At 43.0% G+C, this 17223-nt stretch overlaps 1 protein-coding gene across 4 annotated transcripts in view; it reads left to right on the top strand.

The window, feature by feature from the left end:
* FKTN (fukutin) overlaps positions 1–11989 on the top strand; it is a 111333-nt gene extending 99344 nt beyond the window's left edge. For all 4 annotated transcript variants that reach the window (XM_078676669.1, XM_078676670.1, XM_078676667.1 and 1 more), the window contains 2 exons: positions 7824–7951; positions 11634–11989. In XM_078676669.1, the coding sequence (XP_078532795.1) occupies positions 7824–7951; positions 11634–11847 (342 nt within the window). In that variant the 3' untranslated portion in view covers positions 11848–11989. The remainder of the gene's footprint in view (positions 1–7823; positions 7952–11633) is intronic.
* The last annotated feature ends 5234 nt before the right edge of the window (positions 11990–17223 follow it).

Here is a 17223-nt window from a genome sequence, read left to right as displayed (position 1 = left end):
CACATCGTCCACTTCCTTAAGCAAGGACAATACTGCTTCAGAGCCTGCATAGACTCATCTGAGCCTATGCTGAATTAATGATCAATCAATCATATCAATCATACCACTTGTATAGGGCACTACTCACCCGGAAGGGTCTCAAGGCGCTTGGGGGAAAAAGGGTCCGCTATTGCTCGAACAGCCAGGTCTTGAGTTTTCTCCTGAAGGCGAGATGGTCCTGGGTCAGCCGAAGGTGGATGGGGAGGGAGTTCCACGTCTTGGCCGCCAGGTAGGAGAAGGATCTTCCTCCGGCGGTGGCTCTTCGGATGCTTGGTACGACGGCGAGGCTAGTAGACCGTAGCTGGCGGGTGGGTGTGTAGAAGGTCAGGCGGTCTTTGAGGTACTTGGGGCCCAGGTCATGGAGAGACTTGTGTGTGTGGGTGAGGAGCCCTGAACGTGATCCTCTTGTTGACGGGGTGCCAGTGCCGGTCTCTCAGGTGGCCGGAGATGTGGCTGTGGCGAGGGATGTCCAGTATGAGTCGGGCGTAGGCGTTCTGGATGCGTTGGAGTCTTTTCTGTAGCTTGGCTGTGGTTCCGGCGTAGAGGGTGTTTCCGTAGTCCAGTCGGCTGGTGACGAGTGCTTGGGTGACCGTCTTCCTGGTTTCGGTCGGGATCCATCGGAAGATCTTGCGAAGCATGCGTAGGGTGTGAAAGCATGATGAGGAGACGGCGTTGACTTGTCTGGTCATCGAGAGGGAGGAGTCCAGGATGAAGCCCAGGTTGCGTGCGTGGTCTGTTGGCTTGGGAGTGGTGCCCAGGGCGGGGGGCCATCAGGAGTCGTCCCAGGCGGAGGGCGATGGTCCCAGGATGAGGACTTCCGTCGTGTCTGAGTTCAGTTTCAGGCAGCTGTTCTTCATCCACTCGGCGACGTCTTTCATCCCTTCGTGTAGGCTGGTTCTGGCGGTGTCGGGGTCTCTGGTGAGGGAGAGGATCAGCTGGGTGTCGTCGGCGTAGGAGATGATGTTGAGGTTGTGTTGGCGTGCGATGGCTGCAAGAGGTCTCATGTAGAGGTTGAAGAGGGTGAGGCTGAGTGATGATCCTTGCGGTACGCCGCAGATGACTTCGGTGGCCTCGGATCGAAACGGGGGAGGCGGACTCTCTGTGTTCTTCCGGCGAGGAACGAGATGATCCACTCCAGTGCCTTCTCTTGGATGCCGATGTTGCTGAGGCGTTGAACTAGGGTGCGGTGGCAGACAGTGTCGAACGCTGCGGAGAGGTCCAGGAGGATGAGTGCTGCTGTTTCCCCGTTGTCGAGCAGGGCTCGGATGTCGTCGGTGGCTGCGATGAGGGCGGTCTCGGTGCTGTAGTTGGCTCTGAAACCGGACTGCGAGGGGTCGAGGGATCCGTTCGTCTCGAGGAAGGCGGCAAGCTGTCGGTTGACGATCTTCTCGATGACTTTAGCAGGAAAAGGGAGGAGTGAGATGGGGCGGAAGTTTTTGAGGTCGGTGGGGTCCGCTGTTGGTTTCTTCAGTAGGGCGCTGAGCTCGGCATGCTTCCAGCTCTCCGGGAAGGTGCTGCACTGATTAGTAACTATGCAGTAGAATTTAAGTGTCTCAGTTGGACCATAGTTCCATCTTTATAATATGTTTGCACTTATTCATCATCATCATCACAAGCTTTATTTCGACACAAGAGTATTAACCCCTTGACCGCGGCGAAAATTCCGCCGCGGTGCGGGTGATTTATGGCGTGGGCGTGGTTCGGACGGCCCCCGGCCGTCGTCCGCACACGCCCACCGGGACGGGGTTAAAGGAAACATAAAAAACAAGAATGACACGAGAAATTACAGTGACATAAATAAAATTGGTCATCATAAAATAGAGTTAAAACTGATAATAATTCATAGCTTTAAAATGCATAAAAAGGTTTCAAGATACTTGGAAGGTTGCCAATGTTTAAAAAGAAGAAATAAAGTGCTTGTGCATGATAGTGTTTCCAGAAGTGATAAGAGTTTATAGATTTAGCTGTTGTCTGAGGATTAAAACTACTACACCTTCTTCACAAGTGCTTTTCTTCGTATCAGCCACGCTTGGCCCAAATACTTTGCCATACAACAAGATATAAGAGGTCTGGTGTCAGTTTTAAGAATACGAAGTGCAGCATGGTGATCCCGTGTTCCAAGCTGCCGGCAAAGCGGGCTCAACCATTTTTCCTGAGGCAGTTTGTACGCCGGACAGGCAAACAGGATGTGCGCAATGCTTTCCAAAGGGGCCTGACAACTAGGGCAATCTTTTCCGTTATTGGTGGACTATTTTACTGTCACTTCCCCTACTGGGAGGGAGCCACACCTGAAGTGCATAAAGAGCATTCTATCTCTCAGCACTTTAATTAAGTCCAGGTAGGGCTCAAAATATCTACTTTGCACGTATTCGTATTTGCCTAGTCTTGTAGAAGCTAGAATGTTTATGAACATGACTTTGTGTGCAAATATAAGGTTTAGCTTAAATTTTTGGCTTTGGTTATTTTAAGGTTAGACTTGACCAAACCTCCACCCCAAAACGTTTGGGACCCAAAGTATTGTGCTAGCTATAATGTCGCAATATCTGTATGCTTAACGGGGCCAAAGGGAAGGACCGATCCTAAGTTCATGCATTTGCTCTTGAGGCACGGCCTGAGAACAGTGCATGAATGAAGTTTTGGATAAACCTACTAATCTAACCTCAACCAAAGGCAGTAACTTCTCACTAATACTTGATTTTATCATAACCGCAATATATTTATTGAGCAGTTGTCATGTGGATATCTGAGCTCACTTTCTGTGCATGTTGTCCAACATGGCGCACCATTCGGCTAACTCCTGGATAAAGGCAACTATTTTCACACTATTCAAGAAATGAAATATGGTGATCCTGCATGTAATTTTAACAATCGCCTTGCTAGACTTTCCTGCTCCGACTTATGACAAGGTTTCCCTCAACTGTCTGCAAGAGGAAGTCACAAAAGGAGTGAACTTTTTGCATGCACAGAGGTGATTGTCCAGGATAGAGTGAGAAATGTCTAATGCTGTTCTTGATCATGGCACATTGACCCATTACAAATGGATTCCGAAATTCTGACACTTGTAGATCAAGTGGACTTAAATCCTATGAATAGGGTCCTGCTTTGGGGTTTCTTCGCTTGAGAGCTCATTCCGAGTGAGCTGTTATTTCTGGTGGGGGAGATAACCGCAGTTACCACCCTCTTTTGGAACTAAACATTGTGTTATTTTTACCTGGATGTCCCAGCTACTGAAAGCAGCTGAAATCTCTTAAGTGAAACAGCGGAGAAACATGCACTGGTCATCACAGGCACAATTTCTGTATGTTAATCCCCCAACTTACATTACCTTTAGTATTTCTAGCCTGTTGGCTTATCGAAGTTCTGGGCAATGGGTAACTCTGGGGGATTTCTAGTTCTTCTGTTAATTTGTTCACAATTCTTCAGTAAAACCACCCCAAAATAATTTGTACACTTATACCTTATTTTCTTTGGTACAGTGTTATGGCATTACTGAGCTGCTCATATATGGATATCTCCTTGGTGTCTGAAATGCAACTTCATAACCAGATTAGTGCACACCCAGAATGAATCCTGTCAAGAAAGCTTCGCATTGGACATACTTGTAAAAATTACTCCTAAAGAGGATACCAAAATCCCCAATTTCTGTACAGGATTTCAACACCCCAGTCCCTCATTGCCAGAATATTTCTCTTATTCTAATAATTTCCCAATCCATAGTAAAGCGATTTTTTTGTAAAATTCTGGTTCAACCATGGTTGTGGACACTCAAGATCTGCAATACTGTAAGGTTTCAGGAGCAACAGGTGATAGTTGTGGCACAATACTTGAGGCATATAAAATGTAACTTTCCTTTGTTGCAATACGCTGCTACATTTTTGAGCAAATACAAACATGAATGTCTTCTACCATCTCTCATAGAATTACTTTAGTGAACTCCTGGGTTATCTTTGAGATAACCATCCTCTGTAATGCAAGGTAGTAACTTTTAAACTTAGGACGGGCCCACTCCCCTTTTGCTGGCTCTGCTACAGAAAGCAGTAGCTGTCCGTTTGATACCTATTGGTTCTTGTACATTACATATAGCAGAGTGAGTTTTAGGTCATCCCTTTGCTTATGATTGGATGGCTTTGTTGTCTTTCTCACTTTCCTTCTCCTGATCCGATGACTTTCCTCCTGTCACAGCCTCTTTCAGAAGGCTATTGGGCAAGCTGGAGCAACTGGGTCCAACTGTGGTATTTGAGGCCTTTTACTCCCCGTGTCCTAAGGCCCGTCATACTAAGGGCTCTGAGCACCTGGGCCAAGTACCCCTTCAGCACCTGACTTGGTGGTAGTGTGGGTCTAGCAGACCAAGGCTTCTCTGGAGGAGGTCGGTGGTGTAAGGCAAGCACAGACTCATAACTCAAAATACGTCCAGCAAACCCAGCGAATAATTGTCCGGTCAAGTACATGCTTTTCTGTAAAAAAGAATACTTATCTACTAACACAAAGTACAATACAGCACACTGCCAAAATATATGCACAGTCTTCTTAAGGCCTTGCTAGTTTTACCTAGTCATATCCTGTCCCTCTTGCCCATTTGTGGTTTTTAGTTATTTCTCATTTACGTGTGGTAACATCCAAGCTAGGCCTAAGTAAGAAGCTCAATTAGAAGTTCTACAAGGGCTATTAGCAAAACTCCATCTCTACCCATGCCTGTGTGCATCAGTCTGAGCAAGTTTTCCCTAGGGCCCGACAGCCTGGTATCAGTCTCATCTGGACTTACTAGGATGGTGATTCATAGTCCTCGGGTGCGTTCCTGGTCCGGTAGTGAGGAGAACCCTGGGATCTACGACTGGAGTGGCAGACAACCATAGCACTCCTCCAATCTGCTGGTAAGTCTTCTTCTTTGTCGGTGGGTATTGGATGGTCCCGTACTGGTGTACATGGTCTTCACAGCGCACACAGTGCAATGGACCTTACTGTTCTCCCTGATCTCCTCCTGGCATACAGGAATCCTCTAGAAGCACTGATAAGACAACAGCCTTTTTTTGGGTCCCAGCACTACCAAGAGCAGAGGCCCTCCCTTCCCAGCAGTAGGCCACAAGAGTCTCTCAGCAGAGGACCCCTCCTGGCATCAGGGAGTTTGCACACTGCACGCAGGCAGATGACCAATCAGTGTGGTGGTCCAGTCCTTTCCACGGTCTCCACCTGGAATTTCGGTCTCTCATAGCACACACGGGCAGACAATTCAATTGTCACACTGTTCTCAACTGACCAGAATCTTACACTTTACCCTCGGATCCTCTCAGTAGGATCCTCACTGGACCTCACTTCCTCCAGGCAGTCTTCTCCTCACAGGGCTCATGTGTCTGAGGTCAGGGAGAAGCTGATGCTCCCAGTGAGTGTTCTTGATTCTCCTGGGTGATGTCCCCTCACCCAGCATGGGAGACTGGCAAACCCTTATTCCTAGTCCTGGTCACAACAGACAGAACTCATGTTGAGCTTCTCCACGCTGGTGTTCAGCTTCAGTGTGCAAATTTGGGTGCCCCAAGGTCCCCTTTTTATTATCCATTTCTAGTCGCACTTGTGATTTGGTGTCTCTGTCTTTGAAGTTAATGTTCTGTGGTTGTCCACTTTGAAGTGCCTACTCCTTTATTGTGTTATTCCTCCAGAGAGCAGTCTGTCTCCGATTCTTGAACTCCACAAAAAATGCTCTCTTGGTGTCCAGAAATATCTTTCTGGCCCGTTTATGCCTGGTGTTGGCAGCATCAAACAAGGGAATGGAAGTGATTGTGTGTATAGTGGTGTTGCTTCTAGGTACAAAACCATGCTGATGTATACATACACTTGTTTCAATAACAGGCCTTTTTGTGACTTCTCCCAAGCACCTATTGCCTGCTCAGTGGTTTGAGCGCTTGGGTACTGCCTTCTGCAATGATGAATCAAACACGTCTGACAGACCATGCCAAAGGTAAGGTATTCTTCGCCATATACCTCATCAACCCACCCCTCTCCTTTGCATCCAGCCAGCTACTGTCTGGGAGTAGGACAAACACGTCTATGGGCCATTTTGGTCACTGGGACGGGTCGAAATTAACAATGTAGAGTACAAACACTTAAAAGGGCGTATTGGCTGGTGCTGGGGAAGAGCCTCTGGTCTCAGTAGTGCAGGCCTAAGTCCTTTCAAAACACAAGAATTAGGCATATTCATACCCCGCAGGGAATTCTAATACAGGCCTTACTGGTATTTAAGAAGGGCCATTTAGGTGGGCACAAATGACCTCATGAGCTTCAGGGAATGGGAATAGGCACAGATGTTCTCTTTCGGCGTTTATCCCAGCATCCGGCTTCTACTGCGATCCTATCTGCCAGTGCCTACAGGCCATGGCACTGGTCTTAAGTGTGCCCTATTCTGTGCCCACAACCATGTTGGCAGAGGCCAGAAAACAGCCTACGATCAGAGGCTGGCCCGCTCGAGGTGTATTCTGATTAGAGGAGTCTGTTGGCAAATTCATGCATATTAAGCATGGAAAGCACATTTGGGTAGAATGTCCCGCTGCGTCGCATCTGGAGAGGCAAGTATATGACATTATGCTCATACCACGACAACAAAACAAGAAAAACAAAAGCTTCTCTGGCTGCTGAGCAGCAAAGAAAGAGGAAGAGTCCAATCTCATAGCTTTTGGGGATTACATAGAGGAGACTGATTGGTTGACCTTTGGAGGTTTACTCTGCTTTTAATTTAGTTTACGTGGGATTTTGGCACAACTGCTATGTTAGTGAATAAAGCGGTTAATGCATAATCAGAGCTTGTGTGCCCTCCCATAGAGTCCGGCTGAATACACAACATTGAATGCAGCAGAATGATGACGATATGGGAAACCAATGAAAACGTCTTTCTCCCTTGAAAGACTGGGATTGTCCCTGGGCTCTCCCAATGCTGTACTTCCTCTGAGATAGTGGTGTTTGTTACTGGTGCTCATGAGGGGACAGGAACTCATGCTCAAGGCTAGGATACTGTTACAGCGGTATGGCAAGCTGCTTAAAACACTGTACAGCAGTATGCTAACTTCCCGTGCTAAAGTTATGAACATGGGCTTGTCACATTTGGTACATTGACTTGTGTATGGTGAGAAAACCTTGTTCTCTCAGAAGCTTGATTTTATTTGGGGTAAACCAGTGAACAAAAAGAAAGACGGTGTGAATAAACACTTGTCCTTGTACAGACCGTATGCTTTTCGAGGTGGCAGGAGATTCTTGGGGTGAAAGTCTCCAAACCCCACGTTAATTTTAGTGTTCTCTCATAGTAGGTTGTCTCTCAGTTAAATACCCAATCCTTCCTGGGTCAGCTCTCCTTAGCAGGCCAGATGAGGATTAGGTGACTGACTATCATTGCAATTGAAGGAGGGTCAGCAGACACATTCAACTGCAGCTCCAGGGTTGAAAATGTAGGCAGAGTCGGGTTGAATCCATGGAACATGGCAGTAGTAAATGTTACCACTTTGTATTTTTGCAAGTATACAATTTGTTTTTTGTAAGGAGAGTATTTATATACCAATTTATTGGGTGTTCCTGTGCTCTTTTGAATTGGTGTTTTTACTCTGACAGAGGTGAAGAAGGGTAGATGCTTCTTAGTTGATTTTCAGTGTATTTCTTCCTTGTATTAAGAGTCTTTTTAATGCATTTGCACTGTTGCTTTATTTGTTAAATTGGTTACTGTAAAGTAATATACAGGACATGTGACTGTGACTCATCGTACTTCCGTGGAAAATATTTTTATGACAATTTATTGTTTACACGTACAGGTAGAAGACAGCTTGGAATTATCGTTTCAGGGAGCAGACGACGTGAAACTGGATATTTTTTTCTTCTATGAAGAAGCAGACCACGTATGGAATGGAGGCACCCAGGCCAAAAGCGGGAAAAAATATAAGTGAGTGCAACATTTATAATACTTTCATTCAGCATGTTTTTGGTCAAAAGAGTAGCCCTTTAATCGCCAGATCAAGCCTGGTTCTTAACCGGGCACTCAGGTTGTCTCCTGACATTGAGTTTTCAATTTGTTCCTTCTATAACAATATGACCACTGATTACCATACACCTCTGTCATGTTAGGCATTCTGATATGCCCCACTGGCTGAGCCTCTTCCTTTTTAGAGCTGGCCTAGAGACAGCTCTGTCTCGCCAGTCTCAATTCATCCAAAAAAATCATATATAAAAAATTGATAAGTATACTCGTACGTAGAATTTTGGTCAACCCCCTGGTCATTTGTCATTCACATTTTGCTCCCGCCTACCTGATACATTTTGCAAGTTTGTTTGTAAAAATGACCCAGATAGATTTTCAGAACTTCCTGTCAACGTAGGTATGAAACAGCTTACCAAAATGAGCAGGAAAGACCGGCTGCGATCAAGGCACGACCTACAACTTGTCTGAAGATAATGTGTGTTGTTCGTGTGTTGTACAGCGATCATCCCATATCATTTCCGAGTGATTGCTAGAGCCCCTTTCCTCACAGATGGTTACAAAAAAATATTCGTTAAATATTTAAAAAGTCTTTATTAGGAATCAAAGCCAAGGTCTAGTGAAGATTATATGAATTTTCGGTATTGCAGAAACATAAATAATGATGAAAATGAAAAATGCAACAGACAAAAATAGAAAAATTGACAGCATATTAATTGAGATTCATCCTGTTGAGTCCATGACGAAATCAAGTTGTTAATGGTATCATGGAATCCCTTCTTTCCTAGGCACTACATATTATATGTATTAGTACAAGAAGTCCCTTAGAACAAGTTTACTAGATGGCTTTTTAGCAACCATGCTTATCACTCATTTCTAGCTGATGTTTTCAGTATGCAGTCTTGCTGTAGGAAGCAAAGGCCAATGTCTGCCGCACATGCTCTTGGGAATAAGACAGCTCACCCAAACCGCATTGAAGACTGACCTCATGCAAGTGTCTTCAACCCCGATGCTCTCTTGGACATCTGAAGATCCTTTCTCCCCAAAATACCCGCTTATCAGACTTGCATCCTGTTATCAACTTTATTATTAAAATAAAATGAGACCTTGTGATTTGGGATGTAAAGGTAGAACATGAAATATGACTTTCTCCTACACATTTTCCTAAAACGACTTCGGTTTATAAACCATACTGTAGGAATAGATAACCTGAGCTGTTGATGCAATATCAGCCAACATTAAAGCATAACCTTATATAAAGAATATATGTGATAAATTATTAAACAGAGCATGCATTTATAAAGGATAACATGTATGTAAATAACTTAATAAATGAATGCATTGAGGCTCTCAAAGCAAGAAAAACGAAAAGCACATGACACACCCCAGATTCAGCTCAGGTTAGTGGATCAACCTATTCAATTAATCTTTTCCACTTTGAGTGACAGCATTTGAGTACGTGACCCTCTGCCTTAAAAGAAATGCACTTCAATTTCAAGGGCTAGTGGGCCCATAATTTATTTTTCTAATGCTTTTTATTTTGTTTGGTATTATTGTGTTTAAATTATAGCTTCAGATACCAATAATTCAAGGGCAATATTTTCTTTTGTGTGTGCCAATGAGACTATTGTTTTCCTGTGCGTTTTAAACCAAAAATAGTTTCTATTACTGTTTTTAAGTACACCTGCCTGGTAGGAAGCATTCATAATGCTCTATTGAAACGTTTATGTGATGATTAATATTTTTTTCCATTTGAAATGTTAGTGGGAAACCTATGGCTACTACTTTTAGGTAGCTATATTTTGCTTTTTATGTTTCTTCATTTTGTGTCATATGCTTGTAATAAACATTGCACTAACTTGCTGAGCCAGACCTGTTGACTTTACAGGCCTTGTTTATGTCTTGCCTGCAAACCGCTTTCATTGTCTATTTTTTAAGAACTAGGGCCTGATTACAATGTCAACCACTGGTCGGAGGTTTTCTGACCGACATGGTATTCCAATGACGGCATTTGGAGTTTAAACCGGCCGGGAGATCTGACGCAGTTCCGACAGGCTCAAGGAGCCCGTCGGACAGTCGGATTGGCCTCCTAATCCCTTAAAGACGGCATGTCCGCCGTCGGGATTATGACGTCGGTTGCTGACAGCCTTTCCATGCTGGCCTTTCCGACATAGAAAGGCTGTCGGAAAGTGACTTTGGGGACCCTAGCAGGGCCCAATTTCACCCTGGCGGAGGGGCACCTAGGGTGCCCCCTGAAAATCCCTACACGGGGTGGCAGGCCCGTGTGGTGCCTTCCACACAGTGCAGGGATTTTTTTCACAAACTTTCATTTCTCAATGGGAGCTTGTGCTGTGGGCGGTTTCCACCCTCAACACAAGCTCTCCCATAAAGCAATGGGAGTTTGCGACTGCACCATGTGCGGTCGCATTGTAATTCAGGTGTGCGGAACCGCCAACCTATGGTCAGGCGGTACCCTCACCAAAACAGTGTTGGTTAGAGGCTGCTCCGAATGACATCGTAATTAGGGCCCTAGTGTCTTCTGAACAATGTACATAGATTTGAGCTTTGGATCATGCTTTTGCTCATAATCAGATGACTTTCTTTTCCATCGCAAGTCCCTCCATATTCAGTGACCTATTCCCCTATTTTTGTGTTTGTCCTGCTCCTGAAGCATTTCATTTTCACATCACTTCTAACTGGATCACTTGTTACCCTTCCAATACTGACCTGCGGGAACTACTTATTTAATTCTCTGTCACCACCCTATAGGAGGGCATCGCTTTTGACTCTCTTCAGTCTAGTTAATCCAGCTTGCCACCCTTATCCTTGTCCGTTACTCCCCTCCCGCCCCAGCTTCATTATTTTTTTAGCAGCTTTTTTTTTCCTTCAATTGCTTGTGGAGGGCCCTTAGTTGCATAATAATCTCTTGCTGATGCCTACCCCTTTCCAAACTCACTTTATTTTTTATTAATGTTTTTATTTTTATTTCTGTGAGAACTTGGAAGCTGCACTCTGCTTCCGGGACTCTCGCTTTTTTATTTTAGCGATTAGCGCACATTCTATAACTTAGTTTTTAATTTACTGTGTGAAATTGGCCATTGACCATCGTGGAATGGTAAATTAAAATGCCAACGTTGTCGCTAATGTATCGCTACACATGCACAGGCATGGGTGGCCATCTTGGAATATTTTTTCTTTTCAGAAAAAGCATTCAATGTAGTTCCACCTTTGTGTGTGCATGCATGGTGATGCATCAATGGCCTTTTTCATGAATGAAAAAACATTCCAAAATTAATTGTCTGGATCCTAGATTTCAGTTCGATTCTAGTACTTTAGGAATTGTCTATCAAGTACCTACATTTAGAATTGTTTCTAAGGTTCTGTCGTGAAGTCAAAGGGTCTCGAGAAGGAAGACAATATGACCTGCTTAGTGTTGATTATTTTCTTGAAAGTGTCGACATGTGTTAGATGTGATGATAAAGTGGACTTTTGCCTACTGGTGCTGCTTTTGGAATTATATTTTGACATTAGGAATGCTTTATTTCTCATGTATGTAATGATATGCATTGCACTTGTCAAAAGCATGAGTAGGTGTGTCATACAGTTTTCTCACTTTTCAGTGACATTTCTTTTTATCTTTTTTCTGTAGATACCTCTTTCCTAAATTTACATTATGCTGGACAGAATTTCTTGAAATAAAGGTACGGGTCCCCTGTGAAACACTTGGTTACATTGAAGCCAACTATGGCAAAAATTGGGACGTACCTGTGAAGGAGTGGGACTGGAAAAGCTCTCCCCCGAATGTGCTACCCAATGGGATGTGGCATGTGGATGAATGGGATGACGTCATTCAGTTGTACTGAAAGTAACCAGACAAAGACGGACTTGCCACATATCCCTCAGAATTTCAACAAGTTTCATTTTCTTTATTTGCCTTTGATTTTCTGTACATGAAACCATGCGCTCATATTCTACCATGTGTCTTAAAAATATATTGTGTTTGATGGAACTTAAGGCTACATAAATGATGCTGTCTCTTTGCTGAAACTGAAGCAAACATTGTCCAGACTGATGTAAAGCTCATCATACTTCAGGATTGCCAGCAGTACAAACATAACATTAGCAAAGTTTACATTTTATAACCTGAAGCCTTAAATTATTAAATGTTTTAGCGTAGCAGTACTTGCTATATATGGATTGTCGTAGGTTTGAATGAATACTCCTCCGATGTAGAGTAATTTTATAAGCAGGCAGCAGACTTGTGAAGTTATTCAGGTAGGCAGCAGGACACTTCTTAGTAGTTACAAGTTAGGTTTATTAAGTTACAGCAGAGCAACTTTCCTCGCCAGCTGACCAGACCATCAACCGACAAGTGTGGAACATTCAAGTACCACATAGCATGTACACAGGCATTCTGGGAGTCTTAGTAGGAAGAAACCTAGAGGAAGGTGTAATGACAGCAGGTGGCCATGTCGGGAGGAGAACAAGTTTACAACACAGACCTCCGGATATCTTCAACCCAGCACCCTAAATCAAAGGCTGAGAGACCGTAGTATATTTTGCTAGAATGAACATGAAGAATTAAATGCAGAAGACCGCAAAACCATGTTCCTAAAATGTAGATGGAAATCTCTTCCATGTAGGAGTTCGTGACTACAGCGATGTAGATTGATTTCCAAGAATGTCACTCTAACAAACAGTATTTCAAGTTTTAAGGAAATACTGGGATAGTAGAAGAAAGAGCTATCTTAATATTTCTAGTTCTTTCAAGGTCATCCTGCGCTGGTGGAGAATCTTACACAGCAACTGTGGCTTTGTGGTCCATACATTTAAACAAATGGAGAGTTAGGAAAAGTTAACTTGCCCTCTTCCCTAAGTACTGTATTTATAAACAAAATGGACAAGTCTTTCTACTGGTTTTTACGTCAATGATCCTGACAGGAACCTTTAGAAAAGGAGGTGAAAAGCGCAAACAACTGCAAGTAGTTTTAGGAAACCCCTCACTCACCTACCTAGTAGGCGGCATGCTTCATCATCAGGGCCCAGCTGGATTACCTAGCGCAATCCAGCTGTGCTTCAACGCCTGTGTTACAGCGGAGCAGGTTGTTTGTGTGAAGAAAGTGAAGTGCTAAGTGAAGTGCAGTTATGTGGTAAAAATGTCTCTAGGGATAACTCTTGTAAAAGTTTTAATGAAAGGGCCCTAGGACATGGGTAAAAACAGTCATGGGATGCACTTGAGGTTTTTAAATGTACTCCAGTATCCCTGTAAAAGCGTTAGATCTACTAGTTTCAGCCTTTTGGTTGGATTATAAGGTTTTCTTCAGGACCAGAAAAAGTGTGTGACCAAAACAAAGGGTCACAGTGGTGATAAGGGTTATCCTTAGAGACATTTTTAACACCTAACTACACTTCACTTAGCACAAACAATCTGCTCCGCCGTAACACAGGCATTGAAGCACAGCTGGATTGCGCTAGGTAATCCAACTGGGTCCCGATGATGAAGCATGCCACCTACTTGGTAGGTGGGTGAGGGGTTTCCTAAAACTACTTGCAATGATTTGTGGTCCATACACCATGATTACAAAACACATGTAGGTAAGGAGCTCCGTTCTTACTATTTACCTTTTACTTGGAAAGCTTACATATTGTCTTATTCTCAACACCATGTTCAGCCAAATCTTCAGAATGAAATTCCTTGTTTGATTACCGTTGGTCTAGTGATCATGCAAATGACATGCACAAACTAAATAGAGAAACTTAATTATTGTCATGCAAAGCTTTGTTAGATGCACCTTACTTGCATCTTTAGGTTAGTGCAAACGTTATCATGTCATTGCTCTTAAACTACCGGCGTAGACATGACACAGCAGAATGGTGCTTCCTTCACAGTGTTGTCGAGGGTCATTTTTCATTAATGTAAATAGACTTTTATTTCTGGGTTTTGCTGTTTCCAAGTCTTAACCAAGATCTGAGAAACCTGATTGTCTCTCACCTTTTGCTTCTTTTTTCCCTAGAAGAAAGAAAGAAGGTTAGTGATGATTTGCCATGGTTTCTTGAGAGACTTTGTTCACACCCTTTCTTGAGCTGTTTGAAGTTTTGAGATGTAATTGGGTCTTGCCGTCTATTATTATATTGTAACAGCCAGGGTTATCCAACATTTGGCACTTGTCATCTACACCTGGAATGTGATCCCATATCATTTTTAGAAAGCAGTCTGGGCTGAGTGTGCCTCATTTCAGCTGCCACAAAGTCTATAGAATTGAAACTGCCCCTTAGATATTTGCATTGTTTACTTTGAATGGTATATTTAATGTGTTATCTTTTAGATTTTTATATCGTTCCCCCCCCCTAGCAAATCACTTACAATGTCCCCAACCTTCTGACTTGGAGGTATGTGAGATACCATTGTGCGATAGACTTATTTTCTGGAACCTTGCAACCATAGAAAAATACATATGCAGCATTTGTGAATTATTTTTAAATAGACTGAATTTGCCCCTCTAACTTTCATCATGAAAACAGTGGGTTAAGTGAAGGCACATATTGAGAAGCAGAATGTAAAGTTATGCCTGTCCACAAGGAAAAGGATAGATGGCTTTCAAATAGTGGTGCCAATCCTGAGGCAAGTTTGTGAGGGTCCTGGCATCTGTTTCCAGCTCAGCTGATGCTGGGTTCAGTCTGAACTGAACAGCAGCATTCGAGAGATGACTTGCTGGGAGCAAAGAGCAGAATTGACTTGCTGGGAGCAAAGACTTACTGGGAGCAAATAACTGGATTTACTCCTGGACTTGGAGACTGCAGGAAAAAAGAAGAAGACAATTGAAAACTGCAGAAATCTGGATAAAAAAACACAAGCATGTTTAATAGGATCACATTCTGAGTACCCTGGAGTTACTATTAAATGTTCAGAAACACTGGATTACGTTTTAATATTAAGGAAAAACATTTAGTTTGTAGAACTTGATTTTGGAGCTTTTTCTTTGTTTTAGTGTACAATTATTTACAAGACTAGTTTTTAACTTTTGACTAAGCAACTTCTGGTATTTATTGTGTTTGTGTGATTTCACGTGGGTGGCCTCCCTCTGTGTGTTTTTGTAAGAATTATGTTTAGGTTCAATAGTGGGCCATCAAATATTTTCCTTTTGCCAATCTATCGTCTTCTACTAAAGGGTAGTGGACTTTTACATTAGTTTTCAGGACACAATCAGGTCTATTCATGGATCAAAGATTTTATTCTAATGGTAAAGCTTGTAGTGTCAGCGTAGCAACTACTTTCAATTTTTTTTTTAACCTAACCATTAAAGTGCCATTTTCTGGAGACAGGAAATTTAACATGTCTTCTCTGGCCAAAGCACCTCCAACTACCAACTTTCTGCATGCACTTAGTTGCATTTCAAGTATTGCCTACAGTGTTATTTCCTGAGTATTATAATTTCTAGAGCATTTTAGTTTCTTTTTTCTATGAAAAACATCACTGGCCTTATTCTGAAATCTGTCTACGTGGAGCTTTTCTCCATGTATGTAGAAAATAGATGAATGCTGTTTGAGGGCAAGCAGTAGCAAATGTACTGGGGGTTTATCCCTCAATTGGTATTCAAAGGCAGAAAGGGCATGCTGAAGGAACTAAAACAGGACGAACAGTGACAGAAGAAATGTATTGTGTAATTGAGTGTACGAATGTTGTCCTCACTAACGAGTGGACACGTACGGTGGCTTTGGGCATATTCCAGTGAAGTAAGTAATTGAGAAGGAATACTTCAAGAGCAGGCTGAGTAAGAAAAAAAGCGAACTTTTATAGTCTATAACAACAGGTAGGTGAGTTCAGAATCCTGAGGACGCACATACGAATGGCACAGGGCTGTTCTTGGTAGAAGCATGGAACTTTCCACTGGAGAATTCCTACCAAAGGGATTCCACTGAAATGAATTTCAACGCTGGTACGGCGTGCAACCAGTCACGTCTGTACAAGTTCAGAACAAAGCTATGCTCCCGAGTGTGACTGGAAGAATGCGGTCTACAATCCATACCTTATCTCCGGATGTATGAGTTTAAGACTTTGCAGCACAAAATCAGAGCAGCAACAGTAGCTATCTGCAGCTTACGCATTGACCTATACATCCCATGCGCGTAAAAGGGAAGCACAATATAATTCACAACAGACGCACTGCTCTCTTGCACCTCTGCGCTGTGCTCATGAGACCGCCACTGGTGGGAAAGTATGTTGTCCAAAAGTTTAGGTTATGAACATTTAATACCTTAAATCTGATTTAAAGTGAATTTAAAGCTCAAAGTGGACTTGGGTAGGTTCCGGAGGATGGCTGCTGCAAGCTTGAATGAGCTAATGCACCACAGTATCAATGGAGCCAACTGCTGCACGAAAAGAAGCTTTTTCATCAGTGTGCTAAGATACGCTTCACACTTTATTTTCCCTGGCAAAGGTCTTTTGATCCAGAGGCAAGGGCTTTGACTTCAAATGGGAGAGTGGGCATAGAATCTGCCTTGTATAGTGACAAAGGTTTACTCACGTGCCATGAAATTATAACAATTTAATTATTTGGATAATTATCCCCTCAAAACCAAAATACATTATTATTTGATGTAAACAAATAAAACACACATTTTGTACAGTGATAAAGGTGCCGCGTGCTGCTTTAATTCATATTTGTTTTAAAAATGTGATGAGATGTGAATCATTGGAAACCATTACTCCTTGCATTTAAAAAGATTGATGCGAATTTTGGCACTTTATGTATTCTGTATATCGTCATCTTTACGCACCTCTCAGCGTACGGGGCTTACATGGCAGCTGTACCCAGACACATAAAGGTAGGTTGGTTGAAACTATTTCCATAGCACATTTTTAGGGTAACACTGAAATGGAAAAGTTGCAGGCAAATGTATTTAATTTGTTAGTTTGCATGCAGTTGCATCCTTTTTAGGTTTTGCCTACGCAATGCGTACGAAGTACGCATGCGCTAGCAAAATCTAACAAGCATTTACAATGCAACGGTTTCGCCTTTGGAAAAGTTAGAGCTATTGGCATTGTAAATGACAAAATTTGTATTTATGTGTTGGTTTTGAAAACAGATAAATAAATGGATTGTCATTTACATTGCCAATAGCTTAATCTCTCGCAAAAGTGAGACCTATTGTACCCTACGGACGAGCTCAGCAGACAGCAATTACTACCACACACACACACCCAGAGCCACACACACACACACCCAGAGCCACACACA

This window comes from Lissotriton helveticus, chromosome 2_1 (genome assembly GCF_964261635.1).
Source record: "Lissotriton helveticus chromosome 2_1, aLisHel1.1, whole genome shotgun sequence".
Classification (NCBI taxonomy): domain Eukaryota; kingdom Metazoa; phylum Chordata; class Amphibia; order Caudata; family Salamandridae; genus Lissotriton; species Lissotriton helveticus.
The sequence above is the reverse complement of the archived record's forward strand: the minus strand, read 5'-3'. Positions and strand labels throughout refer to the sequence as shown.